The 25,115-nt window shown below is 41.9% G+C and overlaps 1 protein-coding gene across 1 annotated transcript; it reads right to left on the minus strand.

Moving 5' to 3' along the window:
- Positions 1 to 24,974, minus strand: LOC140077254 (G-protein coupled receptor 143-like). The gene is made up of 9 exons (XM_072124256.1): positions 24,722 to 24,974; positions 16,212 to 16,303; positions 14,780 to 14,874; positions 13,069 to 13,167; positions 6,527 to 6,636; positions 3,286 to 3,394; positions 3,091 to 3,202; positions 1,826 to 2,060; positions 1 to 1,442 (listed from the first exon to the last, which is right to left on the minus strand). The coding sequence occupies exons 1-9, from the start codon at positions 24,936 to 24,938 to the stop codon at positions 1,372 to 1,374; spliced, it is 1,140 nt and encodes a 379-aa protein (XP_071980357.1). The 5' UTR covers positions 24,939 to 24,974; the 3' UTR covers positions 1 to 1,371.
- Positions 24,975 to 25,115: the final 141 nt, after the last annotated feature.

Consider the following 25,115-nt stretch of genomic DNA (forward strand, 5'->3'; position numbering starts at 1 on the left):
AAAATACAAGAAGAAAAAGGAAACTGAAAAATGGAAGCCAAAATGCTTAGGCGCACCTATGCTGGGACAACGCCAAAACATAATACCCGGTGATCATGTCACAACTAAGACCAGATCCCTGTATAGGGGTTAGGTAGAAACTCACTGGAGTCACTTTGGCTACTGCAATGGCCTTCATCTAACTGGTTAAGTGTCACAATGGGTACATAACATGCAGTGTGTTACACTGCCCTAACTATGAAGTAGTAGCATATTCCATAACTACTATGAGATATGCACTGGTTCAATTTTGCAAACACTGAAACACGCTCATTACTTTAATAGTGAAGCATGATGGAAGTATGAACCAGTACTGTACTGATAGCAGAGTTTTATAAGATATTAGTTTTATTCCCAAAGAAGAAGAATGGCCACCCTGTTTGATGCTGTAGTGATCACATTTATTATACAAGCGCTACCAGTTTTCCACCCAGCACAAACATTTACAATAAGTCGTGTCTGGTAAAATGCGTCCAGTCCACCACAGAACAGAGTCTATGATGAAGGAGCTAGCAGAGGCCATACATAATAGACACACAAATATTTATACATTATATATACTCAGCCAGCAGCAGGAAAATGAATTGTGACCCAAGGCCCAGAAACAGATTTAACAAAGGCTTGCCTGGGATTCTGTGGGCTGCACTGTTGTACATGTGATCTTGCCTTGCTTTTCATGACTTATCTTCACATTTCTGTAGAGCTGATAATTCTGTTTGTAGACCTAAGTCTATAGACTCAGACTTTAGATTTGAATTTATACCACACAAAAGACCTTAAAAGACCCTAAATTCAGGGCTACCTGAAGAAGTTAGCACTGTAGAATCGACCCGATGGGGGAGATAAGTAAACAACAGGTGCATCCAGAGAAGAACAGAGAGCAACAGCCGTGTTGACTCTATTCCTTACGGAAAGTTAAAAATGTACTTTTCTATGTGTAGGGTCACTCTGCAGTGGTATTGCATATCATCCCATGACCATGTTGGACCCACACACTGGTGATCTAACCTAAATAATTGTCTTGGAGAAATCCTTCTAGTCTAAAGCTTCTGTGTTGGAAGGATGCACAAAGCCTGTTGAAAACTATGTTGCGGTTTTCACTAAAAAAATGGAGTAGTCTGCCACATGGAACAAAGCATCATAAAAAGTGCTTACTTTGTGAGCATTGTCTTAAAAGGAGCAGAACAATGATAACAAAAAAAAGAGAGAAATCAATGTAAACACAGCAAAGATGGTCAGATTTTTGTGCATTGAGTGTTATGTGAGATGGATCAGTGCTATTGTTTGAAGGTTGAGGCGTTCATCATGTGATCAGAATTTGGAACCAGTTGGCTACGCTGCTAAAGAATCCGAAATCCCTAGAAGGCGTACGGCATTTATTTCCAAAGCAGAACAAGAGACTTCTAGAGAAAAGCAGAAATAGATTACTCAAAATAAGAATAAAGTTAAGAAAAGCAATACAACTGTAATTACATTCACTTTTATTATATTAATTAATAAAAGTAATAATAAAGAATAATAATATCATCAATTCTACCATCACTACATTCACCACCTCATGGATTATTAATTGGAACTCCATAATTGCATTACTTTTACAATATTTTTACAATGTAATTAATTAACAGAAAAATACTATTTTTCCAAATTTTCCCCATGACAGCATAATTTGTCTGTGTTCCAAATTTGCAAGAATGGAAAGTTGCAGGTGTTAAAACACTACTGTATCTCACAGTTTCATAATTTAGCAAGATGCAGTATGTATGGGCCTTATTTCTATGCTTACCTACAGAGGAGCAGGAGTCCATCATATTTGGGAAGGATAGTTTCCTTGTGGTCTGTTGCGATTCTGGCCTTAATAAGAGATTTGCCTCTTCTTCTAGTTCTGAATCCTCCCCATCTAGACTGGGGACTGAAGGCGTTTGTGCTGCGACACTGCTTGGGGTCACACAGGCATCAGAACTCCTCCAGCCAAAAAATGCCAGGCAATGCACACAACAAAACATTGGATTCAAAATACCCTGAAAAACAAAGATCATCAATGTACCATCTTTAAACCACCAACACAACCATAGCACTGCAGACGTTACTAGCTAGTAACATACCATAAAGAAAGAAAAACTACCACATAATACTGTATAACTACATACACATATGATAGGGAAGGATCACTCTAAGAAGATTGATCTACATTATAGCGTAAACAAATGCACCCAAGGGTACATAGCCAACATGCCAATATGAACATATGTGTTACATAGACCTAAGTTTACTTTGGCAGGTATATGCTGGAACATTGTTACTTCACCTATATGCTTTTTAACACAACTGTAGTAAAACATGGCCTTCAGTATAAACCCACATTCGTAGCCGTGTAAAAAGTTTGTAGAGAATAGTTAAGAGGAGTACAGACTGTAATAAAGTACAGCCTCTTAGCTTCTTGATAGGCTCTAGCCTGAGTTTTTGATTTCTGCCCTATATGAATAAACCTACTATAAACTATACATTATAGGAGGTGTCCTGGTATACATTTAGCATCAGGACACAGCGACTTAAAGCTGGGGACCATGGCAGTTTAACACCATTAATCTAATACCCCATCAGGTATGAAATATACCTTCTAACATTCCCTATTTTATGTTAAAACTTAACTACAGTATTTAAAAAATGGGCTCCAAAGCCATATGCAAATGAACTGAGAAGAGTCACTTTTTGAACTATAAATCAATACAGGGAAGCTACCCTGCAGAAGACTGGCGAGGGCAAGAGCAGCTTCACTATCCTGCTGTACAAACACATGAGAATGATTTAACACTTGCAAAGAAAACAAGAAGAGAATCACTAAAAGCTTCCTCACACAGACAGAGACAGAAGGAGGTTTCTAATATAAAGAATGATGACCTCCATACAATAGGTCAACAATATCAGTTGATATTGACCTCAGTGATCTGATGTCCCATCTTAAGACATCATCAATATCATATCATTATGATATACATTTTCACTGGAGAACTTTAAATGTGAACATTGAGAGCAGAAGAGTTCCCTTACCATAAGCACAAAAGTGGTGAGAGCAGCCACCTTTAACTGCCGAGGGGTCCCCGATGTCTCCAATACTTCAACAAAAAGCAGCATAAAGTCACAAAGTACATTTCCAAACCAGCTGTGGTAGAGCAAACAGAATGACAAAGAATAAAGCACCAAGAGAACCAGTTCTACAACCATATTATAGGTGCAGGAACTTACCAGGCAATAAATGTACCACTGATCTGGAATAGTCTCCTACACAAGTTGTGCTTCTTATAGCGCTCACAGCACGTATACACCCCACACTGCATCTTAAGGGCCGCAGGCACTGCCAGACACAAAATGCAGGCAGATAGCAAAAGAAATAACAGAAATCAGTTTTGACTTTTCACAACATTTTCATGTTAAATGCAAAAGTTGCAAATTAACGCGTTAATGGCCTGAAAAGGTTTTACAGGGGTTGTACCAAGTTTGACTGCTATCCCCTTTACTGTGGGGGTCCCAAAGCTGGGTACTCCTCCAATCACAAAGTGAGGGGCCCCATTTTCACTAACTGATAAGAGTGTCTAATTGGGCAAGGTCTATGGGAGTGTCAGTGCTTGGCAAGTTCCACCATTCCCACAGTATTCAGTGGAGAGGCCTGCCTGCTCAATACATTTGGGAGAATGACATAGTCCAGTGATGGCAAACCTTTTAGACGCCGAGTGCCCAAACTACATCCAAAACCCACATATTTTTCACAAAGTGCCGATGCAACAATTTAAACAGTAGCTTAATACTCCCTGCTTTGTCACATGTTTAAATTGTATAAGCACCTGAGGACACCAATACAGTAGAAAGAAGGATAAAAAGCTTTGGTTATTATTGTTGCTTCTTTCTAGAGTCCTGGGCTGCCTGGGACTGCAGACGGCCTTGAGTCCTGTCTGGCGAACTCTGCGGTGGGTTGATGGCTTGGGTGCCTATAGAGAGGGCTCTGAGTGCCACCTCTGGCACCCGTGCCATAGGTTCGCCACCACTGACATAGTCTGTTTCATGGGTCCCAGTAGTTGGAACCCTATTAATCAGATTATTATCACCTATACACATCATAGGGGATAATAATCAAACTTGCTACAACCCCTTTAGCTTTCAGAGTTTTTGAGAATATTCTGGTTTAATGCCCTAACCATTTTATTTAGTGAGTTATCTAGAAAATATTTGTATTTTTTTCATGACACATATGGCTAGTTAATAATTGACATCTATTGTTAATTTGTGCTAAATATTACAAATTAAAAAAATTTTCAATTTACAAATTGACACCAAAATAACAATCACAATTACTATTGTGTAGATATGTAGATTGTAGACCATTTTAGTTACCCAGTATGTCCCCTATTATGCTATAGAACACTCCTAAGGCTACATTCACACGAACGTATGGAGGACGTATATACGGCCGACGTATATACGGCCGATATACGTCCCCCATACACTTCTATGGGCGCACGGCACCCTACGGGAGCGGTACGGTGCAGCACACGTGCGGCACCGTACCCGGGAAAAAGATAGGACCTGTCCTATCTTTTCCCGTAATACGGGGCCGTGCGCCATAGGTTGCTATGGAGAGGGGCGGGGGTGAGCTGCGCTCACCTCCTCCTCCTCTCCCCGTACACTGCCGTTGCCCGCTACGCTACGGTACGGGCGGGCAACGGCAGTGTGAATATAGCCTAAGGGACATTCCCACTCCATTTTAAAAAGGTTTAACCCCTTAACGCTGAGGCCCTTTTTCGTTTTTTGCATTTCCTTTTTTCACTCCCCACTTTCAAAAATCTATAACCTATTTTATTTTCCCACAAGTAGAGAGGTGTGGGGAGGGCTTGTTTTCTGTGTAACAAATTGCACTTCATAGGGACGGTATTTAATATTCCATGCCATGTACTGGGAATCGAGATAAAAAAAAAAATTCCAAATGCAGTAAAATTGGTAGGAAAAAAGAAAAACAAAACAAAACATTTGCACCGTTTTCTTGGATTTTACGGTTTCACTGTGAGCTCCCAAATGACATGTCTTTATTTTTGGTTTCCAGTACGATCACGGAGATACCAAATTTGTATAGTTTTTTTTTTTTTTTTATGTTTTCATGCATTTACAAAAATTTAAATATCCTGCACAAAAAAAAATACAATTGATGACATTTTCAATGCTTCTATTTTTAATACTGTACAGCCTTTTGATCACTTTTTTGCCATTTTGAAAAATATTTAAAAAATTCAATGAAGTGCCATTTTCTACTTTGGGCACTATTTTCTGTTACCTTCCGTGAAAACGCTATTATATTTTGATAGATCGGGCATTTGGGGACACGGCGATACCCAATTTTTTTATGACTTTTACTGTACTTTACTATTTATATGAGTTCTAGTGAAAGGGGGGGGGGCAAATAGAATTTATTTTTTTTAAATAGAATTTTTTTTTAATCTTTTTTTAATCTTTTTTTTTTACTATTTTTCAGACCCCCTGATTGTACCTACCAGTTACTATTATACTACAGTATGGCAGTATATGGGGATTTTCAACCTGAATCACACATTATATTGAATAGGTTAAAATCAGACAGCCTCGGAAGAAGCGAGGTTGTCATGGCAACCGATCGCTGCCCCTCCGGTGGCGTCATGGTTTTCGGCAATCTTCACCAAGATATTATTGAAGCTACCGGCAGCGATGGATAGGTTACCAGTAAGAGTTTGCTGCAATATGCCCAGCCTGTGAGCCCTCTCCATTCACCCGCAGCCGACGCATGACGTACATCACGCGTTGGTATGTTGTTAAAGATATATCCAAAAAGGAAATGTCAACAATGTATAAAGAGTAAATAAAAGTAAAATCAGGGTAAAGAAAGGGGTGCAGCCCTTGGACTCACCCACAACTGCTGTCACCTACAAAACCAGAAGTCCCTAAGGGTTTGCTAGGCTTGTTAAGTTCACAGGGAAGGCCAAACACAAAGCGACAGATAACAGACAGACAAGCAAAGTCATACAGAATCGGGTCAAATCCAAGATGACGGTGAAGCACAGAATCGTATAACAAGGAGAATGGTCAATCAAGGAAGCAGAGGTCGGATACACAGCAAAGCAAGGCAATAGCAAGCAGGAATAGACAAAAGAATCCGGAGGCTAGTGAAACCAGCAAGGGGTGGTTTAATCAGTCACAATACAGGAGCAACCTTTGCCATAATTCACACACACAAAACACAGAGGAAAATCTACACCTTCTAAGTCACATTCTGTGGACAGAAGACAATGATGGTACGGATATTTAAAGTAAATATCCATTGTAAAAATATTTTTCATGTTTTTTTGTAATATATTTAAAGTACGGTTGGGTAGCCAAGGTCAGGTGTAGGAAGCTTGTAAAACCTTTTAAAAATGGCTACAAACATCAATATTGAATATATAAAAGAACTGAAATTTTTTCATACCTCCAACAATAGCTCTTCTCAGCAGAAAAGGGCTTCCAAATAGGGCCAGTAATAACGGAACATATAGCAGTACATCATGGAACAGGACCAGGCCATTGTTAGAGTCACACCTAGGCGGAGAAAGCAAAGTACAGAATTGGCAAGAAACATTACCTCCTCTCTTTCTTAGTATTGCATTTGCAGTAATTAAAACAAAATCAAAGTCAAATGGCAGAAGACTTTAACATTTTTTTCAGATTAAAAAAAAAAAAAAAAAAAAAAAAAAATAATGAAAGCACAAGCCTAGAAAAAAAATTAATAAGCAGTGCTATGTACACTGCTCTGGACATGCATATTTACGGTACGTGGATTTTAGCAGGGGATTAACAATGGTTAGGGAGTCCTGTTACTATGACTTCTACATAGAACTTCTATGTAATTTAACATTGTTTTAGTTCTTTTTAGGTCTTGTTAGCAAGATGAAACAACAGCGATTCCAGAAAGAAACTCATTTTATCAGGAGGCGAAAAAAAAAAATTAAAAAAAAATCACTGCTCTGAAAAGATACATTATAGATATTCCTGTATGAACATGCCTTTATTATTTATGCATTGTTGCAAATTTTGTGGCCATTTAAGAATTTATTTAGAAGACAGTACTGCAGAATTTTTAACATTGCTAATATTAAGTGGTGTCGGCTTATATTATGATAAATACCATTTGATTTTCAGTTGAAGAATTGTTTCAACACTCCAAAGGTCTCCAAGATTTTTTTTTTTTTTACACATGTGGTATCAAATTTATCAAATTATACTCTGGGCATCTATAAATTACTTTTCTTCTTGCTCATCAGTCCTTCTACAGTTGAAGAATATAGATTTCAAAAAGGATAATTTAGAGAAAATCTAATTTCACAGAGTTTTAATGCTGCCATACGGTTAATTTCTGAAGCCATATATTTGATTTTTCTTGTGAATGTATTGAATATAGAGATGAAAAGCCAAAGTGTAAATAGTGTAAATTATGGCTTCTAAGAAATTCACATTAGTGGAATTCAAACAAGTGAAAACTGAAAATAAATAAAATGTATGAATATTGAGAACTTGAAAATACAGGTATCATTAGTAGATAGATTCCAGCATATACATACATGAGATTAAATGAAAGACTATGATAGTATAGGTGTATATACATAGAAACTGGCATACAGTTTCCCCAAAATATAGATGCGCTCCAGGGAAGAGAAGATTTTTAAGAATCTGCTTTTTGTTATAGAGCGTGCCAACTCTCACCTTGAAAATAGGTCACTTATATCTTTACAGATCTATTCATCCTCGAGTTGCAACTGTTTAAGAAATCCTTGGCAACCAAGGGTAGAGAAATCTATTTACTGATGTGATGGGATACCTACTTAGTAATGATACTTGAGAGGTTAAAGACACAAGCATAGGATTTTACTGACATTTCCATGCATTTGAGAGCTGGAAAATGCTAAAGGCTTGTGCATGTTATTCAGATTTTCACCATTTCATCCTATGAAACGTACAGAATGTGCAGACAGACACACATATAAGGTTAGTGTCAGCTATAGAGGCTATACTTATAAATTGGATGGTGTGGATACTGATTACCAATAAGTATGCCAAGTGGTAAATACAAGTGTGGCTACTGAGCCCTTGCTCAGCCAGAGCAGCGATAGCAGTACACCTTGTATCACAGAGGCTGGAAGTAATGTATCCCAATGCATCACTAGTGCCACGGAATATAAGACGTGCATGCGCACCTGATCAAGTAGCTGCTCAGTTACATTGCTGCAATCACCCAGAGTGTGGGAGGCATATAGAGGGGGGACAGCTTGACCATCATTCAACTGCCCACCACGACAACTGTAGAATAAAGATTACCAGCAAGAATATAACTTACTGTTTTCTACCTTCAACCAACAAGAGAAACATGCTAAGGCTGCATTCACACTAACGCAAGGGGGACGTATATACGGCCGATATACATCCTCCATAGACGGCAACGGACGTGCGGCGCCCTACGGGAGCGGTACGGTGCAGCACATGTGCGGACATGTCCTATTTTTCCACGGCATATGGCGCCGTGCGCCATGTATTCCTATGGAGAGGGGCGGGGGTGAGCAGCGCTCTCCCCCTCCTCCTCCTCTCCCCGCGCGCTGCTGTGTGCCCGCCGTGCTAGGTTATTGGCGTGATAGGTTTCCTTTAAAGAAAATTTACCAATAAATTGCAACATGATTGCAGACATATGTTTGTTTATTAGCTGCTTTATTCTAGTTCTTAAATGTACTCCGGATAACAAAATAAACACATTCTCTGATTCACTGTTATTAAGAAAAATGCAGCATTTCACAGATATAAGTCCAACATCTTGTTTTTCTATCTCACTCTGAGCTTCTCCCTGCCCGTTGCCCCCAACCTTACATTCCAGGACAAGCTCACACAGACACACACTGACTTCCTGCCGGCAAGCTTGGCGTCAGATACTAGTGCAATGCTCTGAAGGTAAATGAAAGTGTATAAAAACATGTACCCTTATAATCTAGCCACATTGTCACCACACAAAACTAGATGGGTCATAATGTGTCCGCCCACAACCTGGAATTTTATACTAATCATCACTTATGGTCAGTTATTGGAGCTAAAACAGCAATAAAACTGAGTAAAATTGTAAAGTAAGGGCTTAAAATGATCTTTATTGTGTAAACATCACTAGGGGTATGATATTTGAGAATTTTCTTTCATGGGCAAACCCCTTTAACTACTTGTGACATATCTGTAGGTCACATGTCTAAGGATGTATGGAGTGGACTCACAGACTGAGCCACCACATACATACATAGTGGTTGTTAGCTGGCAACGGTGGTGGGTGTTAACTCCCTAACTGCTGCCATCAAATGCAATAGCAGCACTTTAGTGATGGCACCGCATGGGCCCCCCGATCAATGTCATTGTGGGAGTTTGCTGGTTGACAGCCAGGACCCCAATATTGCAGTATATTGTATATTTTTTATCAGAAATGCAGAAAAAAAAATGAAAGTTCAAAATCACCCCTCTTTCCTTATAACACAAATAAAAATAAACACACAAATATGTTAGAGATGGCATTTTGGGATGTGGCAATAAATTTTAAAACAGTCTCGGCGATGAACACCAGAACTGAAAATAGCACCCAAATTTCTGAATCGCCACTTTTTTTGCCATTTCACAACACATATAAATTTGCATAAAAAGGTAACCAAATGGTCATATGGTCTCAAAAATGGTAGGAAAAAAAAAAAAAAAAAAAAAAAAAAGTCATCATCTTGTCCCACACCTTACATTATGAAGGTCTGTACACCGTACAAAGTATGAGAATCTTATCGGCGTCAGACAAATTCAAGATTAACCCATGTAAAGAGGACCTTTCACCACTTCACATGTGGAGATGAACACGCCATTCTGTAGGGGCTGCTACACAGATTTAAGGGGGATTTTGCAACTGTGTAGGCTATAAAGAAAATTCTGAGATATCAGTCCCAGTAACTGACCATTCTAATCTTCTCTCATACTGTCAGTAGTGAGCTGCGATTTTTTTTTTGTCTTTATTCATCCAAAGGTTATGTTCACACACATTCCACGTAAAAGCGTTTGTGGTAACATCACATTTGCTTTCACAACTCATTTGCAATGTAAACTGAATGTATATGCAAGGTAAATACGATTTCGTAACATTGTGATAATGTAAATGCAGTGTAAACGCAATGTCAACAGTATATTAGCGGAATGTGTGTGAACACACAGTCTATAGATGAACATAGAAAAAAAAAAACAATCACAGCTCACTACTATTAGATTAGCATAACACAAGCCTCCAGGTCCAGCCCCAGCTCCTCCTCCACGACCAAACACAGATTACAATGGTCAGAAAATTCTAAGTATTCTTGATCTGTGTAGCAGCCTCTACAGAATGGTATGCTAATCTCCACTCGTGTGATATGGTAAAAGGTCCTCTTTAGGTACACAGCCCTTTTTAGTTTTTTTTTTGTTTCCATTTTTCGCCCTTTCATGACTTTTTAATTTTTCCACATACAGAAAGCAGACCTTTATAGAGTTCTGTATAAAAGGTCTGGCTTTATTATGTTTTTAATTTTTTTTTTTTTTTATAGATCAGGCATTTGGGGACATTTAAATTGTTTTACACACGCAGAAGTGCATTAGGGGGAGGGGGGGTATTCCCCAAGTATAATCCAAGTATATCCTATACCAGCGGTGGCGAACCTCTGGCACGAGCACCAGAGGTGGCACTCAGAGCCCTCTGTGGGCACCCAGGCCACATTTCCCCAGCAGAGTGTTCACCAGACATTAATCAAAGAATTCACCTGCTGTCACAGGCAATGTATATGCTACCCTCAGCATTATTTTTAAACAACACGTCCTTGGCTTCTTCAGACTGTAAAAGAGTGAGAAGGTATGGACAGTGGCGGTTAATCTATGGAGCTGCTCTAATTGCTGTGTTGGCACTTTGCGATAAATAAATGGTTTTGGTTGTAATATAGCCACTCTAAAAGGTTCGCTATCACTGTCCTATACCATGGCATTATCATTATAAGCTTTGGCCACGTTCACATCTTGTATTCAAGTATTTTGGGGTCCCATACAAGCAAATTTGTGCCCTCCCCCCATCCCTGACTCAATTACAGTTTGCCATCCCACACCATCAGATAAATATGTATTGACACAAATGTTTATTAAAAGGAGTATGTCCACAAAAGACACGTTTCTTAAAATGTACTTAGAATAACCAAATAACATATTCTCTAATTCAATGTTATTAACAAAAATACAGCATTTCACAGATAATTCCAACCTGTGTCCTGGTGTACACAATTTCAGTTGCTCCTAGATACAACCCTGTAACTTCTCACTTGGGGGGGGGTCGCCATCTTGGATTTATGTGTGACAGCCATGGAGCTGAGATTTCGGTCTCTCTCTCTCTGCTCCCTGCACTCTAGCCCCCCCGCCTGCAGTCCAGGATGGAACTCACTAACTGATGCAGACTGCTGCACAGAATCTGAGTTCCTTCCGACAGCAGCATGAGGAGAAATACAACTTCTTTATCTGAGGAGTAACAGCAGGAAGACATAGCAGGAAAGCTAAAAGAAAGTGTATATAAACCTGTACCCTTATTATCTAACCACATTGTCAGCACACAGAACTAGATGGATCATAAGGTGTCTGCTTAGAGACTCCACACTCTGGAATCTTACACTGACCATTATAGTGATAGGAGCTAAAATAGCAATGAAATTGAGTATAATTGTGAAGTAAAGGGTTAAATTGTGTTATCACTACTAGGGGATTGAAATTGGTGAATTTTCTTTTATGGGAAACCCGCTTTAAGTTTTTGTGCCACTTGTGTCACAGTTGCACTTTTTCCAACACTTTAGAAAACTGTGCACCTAAAGTGGCGCACAGTCTTCAATTATCAGGCGCACCCTGCACTGCCCTGGAAGTGTGCACCATTTTTTTTTTGGGTGGACCTTTAACATACAGCATGCAACCATGGATCCAACACCATTTTATTTACATTTACACATCATATACAGTCCTGGCAACGTTGGGGGAATAAAATGGTGTTCTGGATTCCTCCATTTGAAAACGTATTTAGAGATTGGGTCAGATGTGTGACATTTGTTATTTGTGTATATAGTTAGGGGTCTTCCTCCTGCCCCAAGAATAACAGAAGGAGAGAAAGGAAACATGAGAATTCTACTTGACCAGCTTAGTTTTTGGCTAATGTCTGAAGGAAGCAGCCTACACAAAAAATGACTGCAATATTTCCAGCAGAAAGTCAGACACAATGGGTAATACAGTTAACAAGAATTTACCCACAGTTTCCGTTACACTAGAAGCATCACTGACATTGCATGAGAATTTGCATCTGGCATGATTTTTTTTTCCCCTTCAGCTTTAGTGATATTGACAGTTCCAAGAAAAATTAAGGGGAACATTTATCATGGCTTGCGCGCCAGTTTTTTGGCATACAACCCTGAATTCCCGGCACACTCCCCCTAATGCCACCTACATGTGGATGTATGAAATCTGTCAAAAAAAAAATCTGTCCACCTAAGGGGGCAATCCAAGACATCTGTTGTCACATTCATTGTCACTTGTCCCTCTCTCAGCTCAGTCTCAATCTAGTAAATAAGCTTTACCTGCAACACCAAGCATAGCCTCCAAATATTTAGCCATTCAATAGGTTTAGTTTGCTTTGTATCGTATGACCAGAGGGTGTTTAGGACCATCAAATACAGTGTATATTACAATCACCTCGAACTATATTAATAGGGGGGTTTACTAGTGAAGAGGTCTTTGTATAATCTAATTGGCTTCTCCACACTTATGTAGTGCCATCTACTGGCAAATTTTAAACCTTGAGAAAATGCAATGTATGCAGTGAAGCTTTACATCTGTAACCATTTTATACCCACTCACACATCCAGATAACAAATAGCAAGTTTTTATATATTTTATTTTGATGGTTAGAGTATAACTTGCTACCTGTTTTGATATGTAGAAGGAATCACCAACATAAGAAGACCATGTAGACCCATGAGGCTCGAAGCTCCCCAGCACAACACAGAGTACAATAAGCCAAATCTGAAAGGGAAAGAAAAATAATTAATAGAAACCCTCAATTTCAGTTTTCCTGCATTTCTCATTTTGGGAACAATAATCTCTTTCTCTTCCTAACATTAACAGAAAATAAATAAATATCATGTGTCACATATAAAAGGGAATCTAAACCATCTAAAGCAAGCAAGATAAACCAGGGACCATGACTGTGGTAAGCTTTGTATTTTGTATTGTTTTTGTTATACATGCCCTACTTACTTTTAAAATCAACTTTTATAATTATGCTTCTTAAAAAAACCCAAACAGGGGCACTGAAGCTGCAATGCGTTCAGCTTCCGGCCGGCCACCACGGCTAGCTGGAAGCTAAATGCAATTTAGCTTCCCTGCCCCTGTCTATTTACAGGGGCACATACCGGAGAGATAACAGGGGGGACGCCAAGAGGGACCCCGGAGGTCCGTAAAGGTTTATTTAAGCAGCCCCCTCACGCCCCTCCTTTTCTTCAATGCGGTCTCGCTCAGACAACCCCATTAAATATAAAGGTATGCTAGAGAACCTGAAGGGGTGTCAGCACACCCCTCCTTGCTACAGATTTACAGGCTGCTACAGTGTGCAAGAAACCGTTCTCTCTCACCGAGTGCTGAAATGTCCTCTGCTGCAGTGAGATTACATCAAGCAGTGATGAGGGATCAGAGGGGCAGGGGAGAAAATGGTACATCCTATAAAGCAAGAGCATAGAGGGGCTCTGTTTACACCAACATGAGCCCTCACGGTCATCAGAATAATTTTAATAGTTGATTTTAGAAGGAAGGAGGCTATGGATAACAAAATATAAGACGATTACCACAGTCACAGTGCCTGGAGCTATAAGTGTCACTGGTTTATCATGGTAGATGCTAGATTTTTCATGGATATTGATAGAACAGGTCTCTGCATATACAAATGGACACTGTGAGCGGCAAGAGAATCAATAATATCTTCAATACTTTAGCAAGTGACGAGACCCAAGAGAGGACATGTAGCCTATGCAGTTGCTCATTCAGCCAGAGAAAGGGAAAGCCCCTTCCAACTATGGTGTGAGAGTAGTTTCTGAGGTGTATTAGGAGTAAATCCGGATGTGCTTTTCAGTTATAAGATGGTTCAAATAGGAGAATGAAAATGAGGTCTGTAGAACATCAGTGGTAAATGATTGGAGACTACAGATCAAAAGGTAAAAATTAATCAGAAGACACCAGAAGAAACAAACATAGTCAACAAGCAGGATGGTGCACATTTGGATGTTTGAGAACACCTGAATGAAACACTATTCCAACTCTTGATCTCCACAATCGACAGATCCAACACCATGCAACTTCTTTCTGAAGGGCCACATTAAGGCCTCCTGCCTGTTTTTCTATTTCTAACCAGTGTCATTGGCAGTGGAATGTGGTTGACAACCCCCCCCCCCCCCATGCGCTAGTGCTGTGTTATGAACGCAATGCTAGCCTAATGTGTGACTGCGGCCACAAGGACTCTTACCATCCAACCCCAAAACCACAGGATCTGAATAACCTGAGACAATGAATCAGGCCAGTCATTCAGGGCTGCTTAAACTAGTCACACTCACTGTTGTGAAAGCGGCTTGAGTCTTCTCCTTACCTTTCTGATGCATTTGCTTTGAAGTGGTGATCAATCTCCAAAGAGTAACAAAAAAATGCCCAGAACATCACTGAACAGAAGAAGTGGATCCATGTCTGTAGTTTCAATGACAATAGAAAATGTTTATGGGTAGAGAGCATTAACTAAATACAGCAATGTATAGTGTAATTATTTCAATATACATATGCAACATCCCTAGGGCCTAGCCCTTTCTTGGGGCCAGGAGCCCAGAATACCAGAGAGTGGCTGGCGATCGCGGCCTAGGGTACGCTGATGTCACGGTGCTTGGTATGGGGAGCTGAGGGCTGACTCACAGCCTGGCAGGTCTTCAGCAGGTGGTGTGTGCAAGAAATATGGAGGGGGAGCCTGATGTACTGGTTCTCCCTGGGGCAACCCTTGAGCGTCTTTAAGATAGTCCCTGGATAATGGATGGGGAAGCCCGTGGTGGTAGACAGCCGTATCCAGGCATCAGACGGAAGCAATGTTGTGCAAATCAACTCCTAGTTCCTTATTCAACAACAGGTAGCAGGCAACGAGCCAAAACGGTCAGAGAGCAGATTTGGATTCTGGAGTGGTTGTGGAGAGTGGTCTGCAGGATAAGCCTGATAGTAGATGCAGGCTGGTATAATAGAGATGTAGCTGTGTCCAAACTGTGGAAGATGCAGCTCTTCATTAGAGTCTCCGGACTCAGTTCTTGAGATTGGTTTCTGTGACAGCACTAGAGGTGTGCTGTGAACTGTCTCTCTGTTCGCTCTGTCGAAGAACAGACCAGCTATGACCATGTGCTCTCCCAGCACAGGGGTTTTATACTGCCGCTGCACAGTGGTTTTATACTGCCCCTGGTCAGGTGGTAGCACCTCTCTAATCACACTCTAGTTTACAATACAGCCACATATTTGGATAACATCTTACACCCATTTAACTATTGTCTTTCCAGGCAGAGGCTACAGCTGCTATTACACAATGACCAGGTTCCGGAACCTTAATAGAGGGTTTGTGACTCCCCCTAACAGCTCCTACCCTGGAGAGGGCACTATTCGCAACTACCAGCCTGCCCATGTATTGGCAGGGGTGTTGCAGATACAAGATAAAAGGCCCCTTCCACACGAGTGTGTTCTGCTGAACTGGCATCATACTCGCAGTATGTGCTGCCTGGATCTCCTGGCCCAAACAGCATTCGGGATCCAGGCAGCACATACTGCGAGTATGATGCGAGTTCAGCACAACACTCTCGCAAGTGTGAAAGGGGCTTTAGAGATGGAAGAATCATCCAGAGTCTGATTTATTTAGCAGAATCATTTCCTCTCCTACAAAACATATGTTAAGGTCAGGTTTAGCAAGTCATGGCGGTTTCTACAGATTTCCTTCAATCAAACATTTAACCCAACGAGAGGAATACTAGGACTTTTAAAACTGTAGACTGAAGACTTACTGAGATGAAAACACAAGCAAAGTGCGGGAACCAAGACTGATGGGACAAGAAATAGGGAGCGATGAGCCACAGTACCGAGTGCAGGAGTAACCCTAAAATGAAATGCAGATATTAACATTTGATTTTCCAATCATAATTAACAACATGATACCCTTTATGATTGGCATCATTATCAGATGAGTGGGAGTCCAATACCCAGCACCTTCACAGATCAGCGATTGTACTGAGTCATGGGGACACATGTATCAGTTTTTCGGCTGCCACTTTTTCTAGTTTCTTGAAGTTGGCCCACCAAATCATTGCAATGTTCCTCGTCAGTTCTTGGTGCATTTGCTATTTTTGCATGTTTACCAGGCGTTTGGCTGGTTTGAATCTGTTTTTATTTGTAGAAGTCTGACTGCCAGACATTGCCAGTGGGGACCCCCTTTAACGTGGCCCTGGCACCATCTATTGGTCTGGTAAGTCTACTGCAACAAATTTTGTTATACTGACTTAGTTTTAGGAGCAAAGACTTTTTGGTGCAAGACCATAGCCCTCTGTACTAGTTTCTAAAGTGGACACACAATGGACACTTGATAAATGCATTGCAAAGCATTTTAGACTGCAATCACACGTGTTTTGAAATACAACATAAAAACCGAGTAGATGAGATTTGCCCAATTACAATGCTGTTAACATTTGCGTTTTCAGAATGTAGCAGTTACAATGTTAACACCTATGTAAACATAGCATTTTGTAAATACAACTGTTAACAGCAATGTAAATATGCTAATCTCCTCATCTGTTCTATTGCGTTTTAAGACACATGTGTTATCGCCACATGTGAATGCGGTTTCAGACAGTGGCCCAAATGTAGATGCATTTCCACTGAAACTAGGGCATTGTTTAAAGGGAACCTGTCATCAGGAGCCCTTTTTCTGGGTCCCCCATGTCCCTATAGAGAATAATATACACATTGACATGTCCATTTCCTCACCTAAATGAACCCAGCCATACCCGGCACCAGTCCTCCCTCTATCGAACTTCACATCCCGAATTTGATTAAGTCATCACCACTATCTTTGTTGCCCGGTTACCTAGATGCCTCCACACCAGTCATGGAAACACCGTACCGAACTAGATTCCCTTTTTGGTCCTCTTGAGCTTCCGTAGTCAGTGTTCCATAGCGCAGCCCTTGAGCCTCCGTAGTTGTAGTTTCCTCCATCCCCGGCCATCTTTATTGTAGTTTTCACGGCGAATACCGTTCATATTGAACGGAAAAGTACAGCTCCATGAATGCATGTTTTATATAAGGGAATTAATTGTATATTCATATTTTATACAAGTCAAAGTCATTTTATATATGCTACATTCATTATACTTACCATATGTGTATATATATATTTATAGTATTCTGATATTTGGTTTCCACTCTGTCATCCATTACTAATCCTGCAGCGACCCGGTACCGACACTGCTGGGCGCCAAAATCTTCAGTTTAAATACCACCCATATACAAACACGTTTATACACGACTGAGGAAGAATCCTGTTCGGATTCGAAAGGAGTCTCGTCATCTACCAGTTTATTGTTTTTATATAGATGTTGTAAATAAAAACATTTTATTATACACGCCATGCACCGGTTCTCGGGGACCTATATGGGAGAAAAACCGGTGATCTTTGAATCCTAAAAAGATCCTTTATCCTTCTCTTGGATTCAGAGAATAAAACTTTTCCCCCTTGCAGTTGTTTCTTGAAGCAAACAGTCGATGGGAAGACCTCCTGGAAGACCTCCTTGTTCAGGCGCCATTCGTGGGGAAGGACCAGAGTCCTGCTGAGGTAATCTGCCACCACATTCTCCAAGACTTTCAAATGGAGGGCCAAAATTGACCAGATTTTTTCCTCTGCCCACAAAAATATTTTTTTTTGTGAAATTTTTAGTAGCTTCCGCAATCTGGTTCCTCTTTGTCTTTTTAGATAGGCAACTGTAGTGGTATTGTCTGACAGGATTTTCAAGTGCTTCCCCTTCAGATTGTTGGTGCAGGATTCTAATGTATTCAGGACTGCCCCCAATTCTCTTTCATTGGAAGAGATTTGTCCCGTTTTCCGAGACATATTTCCCTGGCAGGAGAGTCCCCGTCCGGAGCTGCTGGCATCCGTTTGAATTTGAATTAATGGTCATTGAACCCAGTCTGCTCTCTTCTGTAGGTTTCTGGGATTCTTCCACCAATTCAATGACATTTTTACTCTTGAGGGAATCACTAAACGACGATGTAAGTGATGATGATTTCTGTCCTGTTTCGAGAGAATCCAGGATTGCAGCTTGTCCATCTTTGCCTGTGGAAGAGGAGCTTTGTGTTACAGAATTCAATGACACCCCTAAGAACTCTTATGTGATTTGGAATAAGATCTGATTTTCCTAAATTTATGATCCATCCCAGAGATTGTAGCACTTCTATGGTTGTTTCCTTTGGACTTCCCAAGTGCCTTACAGAGTCTCCAATTAGTAGGATGTTGTCCAAGTATGGGACAACAAAGACTTCTTCTGTTCGAAGGTATTTCACAACTTCTGCCATCTTGGTGAAGATCCGAGGAGCTGAAGAGAGACCAAAGGGCAATGCTGTGAACTGAAAATGAAACTCTTCTCCTAAAAGGAGATAATACTGCAAATTTTAAGTAATTTTGTGACTCTGGGTGAATGGGCAGATGATAATATGCATCCTTGAGATCCAAGGTACATAAAAAGGCTTTGTGAGATATCAATGAAGCAGCAGATTTTACTGATTCCATTTAGAATTTGACATGTGTTACCCATCTGTTCAGATATTTCAAATTTGTAATTAATCTGAAGGCTCCATTTGTTTTGTTTTTTTAAATCAAAAATAAAGGAGAATAATGACTCGTACCTTTCTCTTCTGGATGGACTGGAAAGAGCACGTTTTGGTTTCAACAAGTCGGATACTTCCTTCCAAAGGTGATATGTTAACCTGCTCGATGATTGCCTGGATAAAATAAAATGAGGAGGAGGAGGCGAGACAAACTCTATAAAATAACCATTTTTGATTATAGAGAGTACCCACCTGTTTGTTGTTATATTTTCCCATTGTGGGAGTATTTTTCGATCTGCCCCCACTGTCATTGTCTTTTCTATTACTTGTTTGAGGAATAAAGGAAAGGCTTGCTTTTCCCTCCTAGATGCATTCCAGAATCCCTGTTTACAGGTCAGTTTATTTTTTACCTTAGACTGTTCTTTGGATGATTGGAAGTTACGAAAAAGCTGTTTCTTAGGTTATTGCCTAGCTTCAGGAAATCCCTTTTTACCTGTCTCTTTGTCCAAGATTTCATCCAATTCTGATCCAAAAAGAAATTCACCAGAAAATGGAAGGCTACATAACTTCAATTTAGAAGGTACATCCCCAGACCATTGTCTTAGCTAGAGTGCTCTCCTAGTCGCATTTCATAATGCTGCTTCCCTTGCTGAGAAACGGATGGTCTCTGCTGATGCATCTGCTAGGAAGGCCATAGTTGATTTTAGTAATGGAATGGAGTCTAAAATTTCTTCTCTAGATGTACCCTCTCTAAGATGATCTTCAAGCTGTCTTAACCAGAAGAGAAGAGCGGTTGCATTCATTTTTAGAGTCGTCATTGAGGATTCCCAGGCTTTTATAAGCAAACAAACAATCCGATTTCCTATCCATGGCATCTTTCAGCTGAGTGGAATCTTCAAACGGTGGATCAGTCTTTCACTTCCATAGGCAATAGGAATATCTACCTTAGGTATATTGTCCCAGATCTTTGTTTCCTCTGGAACAAAAGGCGTTCAGCCAGCCGTCCTACTTACAGAGCCCAGGGTTAGGGAACGAATTTCAGCCTCCTCCACCATGCTGGATGATCTCAGTTAATCCACATAGACCTCAGCAGACTGTGGCTACGCATTAATCTTATACATACCTTCAGACGTCTGATGCCATCTTTCACAGCCTGTCTTGTAGACTTGTGAAACCAAATAAACTTGCGCGGTGCTGATTTGCTCAGTGCGATGGTAGCATGAGTGAGACTTGAATCGGCAGTTGTCCGAGTCATTCCTTGCAACGTGCACACGTTTTATTGATTTGGAACACACGACTGATACACACTAAAAGAGGATATCATAAATCCTCCCCTAACAGTTGGAGGCACTGCTGAGATCCCCATGAAGCAGGACCAGACAAAAAATTCAGTACTGCCAGGAGAAGGTTGTCTTCCTAGGCCACTGCTTCTCTGCTACAGGCAGAAACCTGACAGAGGAAATAAAGCTGGAAGTCCAGAATATGCCCCTAAGAATATGCCCTAAGCCTCTAAACATGTTTCTAGTACTGGCCAGCTCCTGCAGGCCTGGGATAAGGTCTGCTGCCTCCAGCCTGGTGCTGCCCCTTTCTGGCTGCATTGCCTCTTCCCCATTTGCCCTTAGTCAGGAGGCAATTTATGCATTCCACAGCCTTAAGCTGCAAATCATGTCTGCCCCGGTTCTAGGCACACTGGACCAAACCTTTTGTTTTGCACTGAGTATCTAGGCCACCCCACAGGTGTCCTAGCCCAGGAACGTGGTGGCCTCCCCAGTGGCCCAATATTAAGCCCAGTTAGACTCAGTCATGAGGGGAGCCCCTCATGTGTCAGTAGCTGCAGCCAGCAATCTGCTCAGCAAGGCCAGTGAGTTGATCCTAGATCACTCAGTTACTGTGTAAACCCCACAGTACAGCCCAAGCATTCGAGCAAAGGCCAGACAGCTCAGACTCCAGTGTGTACCCCTGATGCCCCCAAACGTCACAGCCCTAAATCCTGCCGTTTTGTCACCAGTCTTACAGGATTCAGAGGAAGGAGGGGGGGGGGCGGTTTTTAACCCAGATGTTGAGTTTTTTTCTCGTAGATGGCTCCAGGTCTGCAGGAGAAGACAGACGGTTCTACACTGGATATACAGTGGTCAGTGGCGCACATGAGGTAGTACAAGCAGAACCACTCCCTCCACACAGGTCAGTGCAGAAGGTGGAGTAATGGCACTCAAGACTCAAGGAAGCGCTACAACTGTGGAAGGTAAAAAGGGCAAAATGTTGATACTCAAGGTATAGTTCTGGGGTCCAAACACGACTCTGAACCGATATGGAAGGCTTGAGATTTCCTAACCTCTGCAGGGACCCCCTTTAAGCATGGCACACTAATTAAAGAGCTCATGGATGCTCTCTTACTTCCACATGAGCCAAGGGCAAGGATGTGGCTGACAGGGTGGCGAAGGCAGGTGTACAGATGGAACCCAGAGACTGTCCTGAAGTCTCAATGGTGAGTTCTGAGCTAAAAAGTTTGATCCACAGGTGTTCCAGTCCCTGGTGGGCCGAGCGTCATCAGAAGAGAAGGAAGTATGGAGGAAAGCTGGAGCCCAGATGCTGATGGGACCTGGATGGTGGGAGAGAGGGTGCCCCTGCCCAGAGCACTGCACCCGACAGCAAGTCAAGTAGCCCACGCACACACACACATCCAAAATGGCTATGCTAGTGCTTATAAACTACAAGTGGTTTGCCCCGGGCATTACTACCCCTGTCACTAGACTAGTGAAAGCCTGTATAGTCTGTGCCCGCCACAAACCGGGTAAGGTGGCAAAGACCCAACAGAAGGTGACACCCAAGCAGCTGTATCCCTTCCAGAGACTGCAGATGGATTTTATCCAACTACCAAAAAAGTGGTATATAGGAATACGTGCTTTTGTGCATTGATCTCTTTCCAGGGTGGCCAGAAGCTTTTCACATGACCAAGGCTACTACCAGAGCTGGTTTGGACTTCCAGAGACAGAGTCCGGTCGCAGAACCCACTTCACAGGTAAAGACCGAAACCTTGTCCCTTCTGGCTGTAGAGCAGGCCTTCCACACCCCTTACCCTTCCCAAGTTAGTGGTAGGGTTGAAAGACAAAATGGCACTCTTAAGTTAGAGATCCAGAAGGCCATGGAAGTAACAGAAACCCTGAGCTGGGTGCCTTCCTGCTGCCCTCTATTCAGTCAGGACCACCCTTAACAGAAAGTTGGGATTGTCCCCCTTTGAAGTACCTTTTGGCTGTGCACCCAGACTAGGCCTCTACTTCCTACAGACCTTATAGCTGATGGCAGGGAACCAGGTGGAATATACCATACAGCTGAGCCAGGCCTTGAAAAAGGCCAGCAAAAGTGTTTCTTATTCCTTTTCAGATCCAGACAGAGACCTCAGGATGCATAACCTGAAGCCTGGAGACTACGTGGTGGTAAAGAGACATCAGAGAGAGTCTGGAGCCTTGCTACGACGGTCCTTTCCAAGTCCTGCTGACCAGCACCATGTCTGAAGCTAGAGGGAAGTTAGCATGCTTCCATGCTTTCTATTGCAAACTTATTCTTCTTGCTAACTGGTCTCTTCTGACTGACTGTATGCTCAGGGACACCCCAACCATGACTATCACTGTATCTATAGGGGGTGACTGTATGCTCAGGGACACCCCAACCATGACTATTCACTATAGGGCTGACCAGGATGCCCCCAGGGTAGGACACTTTACCTACGGTTGGTGCAACAAGACAGTGGGGCACATTTACTTACTCGTCCCACTGACGGGGCAGATACGGAATGTCCGACGGAGATAGAAGAGTCAGGTCAAGCCTAGAGGCTGGGAAGGGGAGTGTACTGTGATAAAACTTGTGCATTCCTTCCTTGTCATCTCCAAGGATGTTTGATCAGACACAAAGAAAAGGTAGAGAATCCCAAGGGATTCTGGAGGTCAAAGAGAGAAGCACCTAGATGAGAATGTTTATATAGATACAGTGGGAGCACCAAGGGGGTCCAAGATGAGTACAAGGCCCACAATCAGATATGGGCAGGTCTAGAGTCCATTATTCCCCAGATAGCTATGAAGAAAATGTTGATTGGGTTAACTGTTCCTAAATATTTCCAACAATAGGGGATACCAACCCCAAAATGGCAACACTGGAAAAAGCATCTCATCCTGCAAAAAAAATACCTTCACATGGCCCTAATAACAAAAAAAGCTAAAATTGTAAAGCTTACAAAAGGGGCCAATGAGGAAACTAAAAGGGGGCTCGCGTGACTTTTTGAACCAGTTTTTAGTCATGTGGTTTTTTTTAAAAAAAAAACAGCATGCATTTTTGTCAGTTTTTAAATTGGGAAAACCGGACAGAAACACGTGCGTTTTTTAAACATGTGCATTTTTTAATGAACTGAAAACGCTTGACTGACTAAGGCTACATTCACACTGTAGTATGGGGGACATATATAGGCCGATGTATATACGGCCAATATACGTCCCCCATAGACAGCACTGGGCGCACGGCGCCAAACAGGAGCGGTACGGTGTGGCAGTGTACTGCTCCGTACCCTGTAGAAAGATAGGACATGTTCAACCACTCTCCAGAATACGGCACCGTGCGCCATATATTCCTGTAGAGGGGTGGGGGTTCGCGGCGCTCTTCCCCTCCTCCTCTCCCCGGCACTGCCGTGTGCCCACAGTGCTAAGGTACGGCAGGCAACGGCAGTGTGAATGTAGCCCAAAAACGGGTTCAAAACGCCACGTGTGCCACCACCATAACTTATCTTTTTAAGGAAAAAGACATCTCAAGACAGGCGTCTCATAATGCAACGTGTGAACTTGAATTCAAGGTGAATGCAGATGAATCCTTTTACCATACCATTCATATTAATAACTTGTTTCCAATCTCACACATATGACACACCTGTTCCACTTGGAAAACGTCATCCACTTCAGATTTTCAATCTGCAATAGATGAAAAATCTGAAATGTGTGGCATTTTACGGTGCGGTCACATGTACTACAACCACTGCGTTAACAAACGCATGGAAACATGTTATCGGTAAGGCTGGTGCCACACATGGCGTTTTGAACACGTTTTTGGGCCGTTTTTGAGCAGTCCGTTAAAAAACGCATCCGTTTTTAAAAACGCATCTGTGCAATTAAAAACGGACAAAAACACAGGAGTTTTCAAAAAACGGATGCGTTTTCAAAAACGGCCTAAAAACGCCATGTGTGTCTTCACCCTTAGGCTGCGGTCACACGTACTGCTAGGCGTCCGTCATAACGCGATGCTAGGTCACAGGGGGAGGCCTTCCTCTTTTACTCCATTACAGGTTTGGGCATCATGCTCATGCGGTTTTTTATGGTCAGATGGGCTCCCCGTACCTCCGTCAGGTACGTGGGACTCCATCGAACCTCTAGTTTTCGTGATCTGTGGGGTCTCATCACTGGGAACCCCCACCGATCAGCAAGTTAGGCCCTATCCACTGGCCTAACTAAAGTTTGTGGGAAAACCCCTTTGGGTTCCGGTTTTTGGACAGTTTTAAAGCATGCGCTTTCAGTACATTTTTAAAACGAATGAAAACGCGTGCTTTAAAACGGTCCACAAACGGCATCACCCTTTAAGTCAATACTGTCCTGAAAAAGAAAGTCTTCCCTTGTTGAGGTACTTTAATATTATACAGTTATTCTTATAATATTTCTCGCCACACCTGCAGTAACCAAGGAGCTGGCCAGAAGAACTCTCCAACCCATCCTGATCGCCTGGCTCTTTCTTCTCTTACTGCAGCTGTAACAAATGGCCAAACCGATGAGTCCCAAGAAAGAGCTGCCTCCGCATACTGCATGGTAGATCTCCGACCCAAGCACCAGGTCAGTACCAGCATCCCACTCCGGACAGCAAAGCCGGGGAAGCCGCAAAGATGCCATTGACTAGAACAACCGGAGAAAAAGGGCGTGGGGAACTTTTATGGAGATCACTGAGCACAGGTGCTCTGTCATTGCCCAGTCATTTCAACACATGATGCTCCAAAGCTAAGCTAGGAGCAGGGTGCTATCACATGGTGTGTTATTGGTCTGTTTTCAATGGGTTTTTGGTTAACCCCT

Source organism: Engystomops pustulosus, chromosome 9 (assembly GCF_040894005.1).
Source record: "Engystomops pustulosus chromosome 9, aEngPut4.maternal, whole genome shotgun sequence".
NCBI classification, from domain to species: domain Eukaryota; kingdom Metazoa; phylum Chordata; class Amphibia; order Anura; family Leptodactylidae; genus Engystomops; species Engystomops pustulosus.

What these genes read in the sequence shown, in the direction of transcription:
- LOC140077254 (XM_072124256.1), bottom strand. Translation starts at nt 24,938, where the DNA reads ATGGCATCTTTGCGGCTTCCCCGGCTTTGCTGTCCGGAGTGGGATGCT. An exon ending in TCACCACTTTTGTGCTTATG is followed by an intron (nt 2,061 to 3,090) that starts GTAAGGGAACTC and finishes TTTGTTTTTCAG; the next exon opens with GGTATTTTGAATCCAATGTT. An exon ending in GGACTCCTGCTCCTCTGTAG is followed by an intron (nt 1,443 to 1,825) that starts GTAAGCATAGAA and finishes GCTTTTCTCTAG; the next exon opens with AAGTCTCTTGTTCTGCTTTG.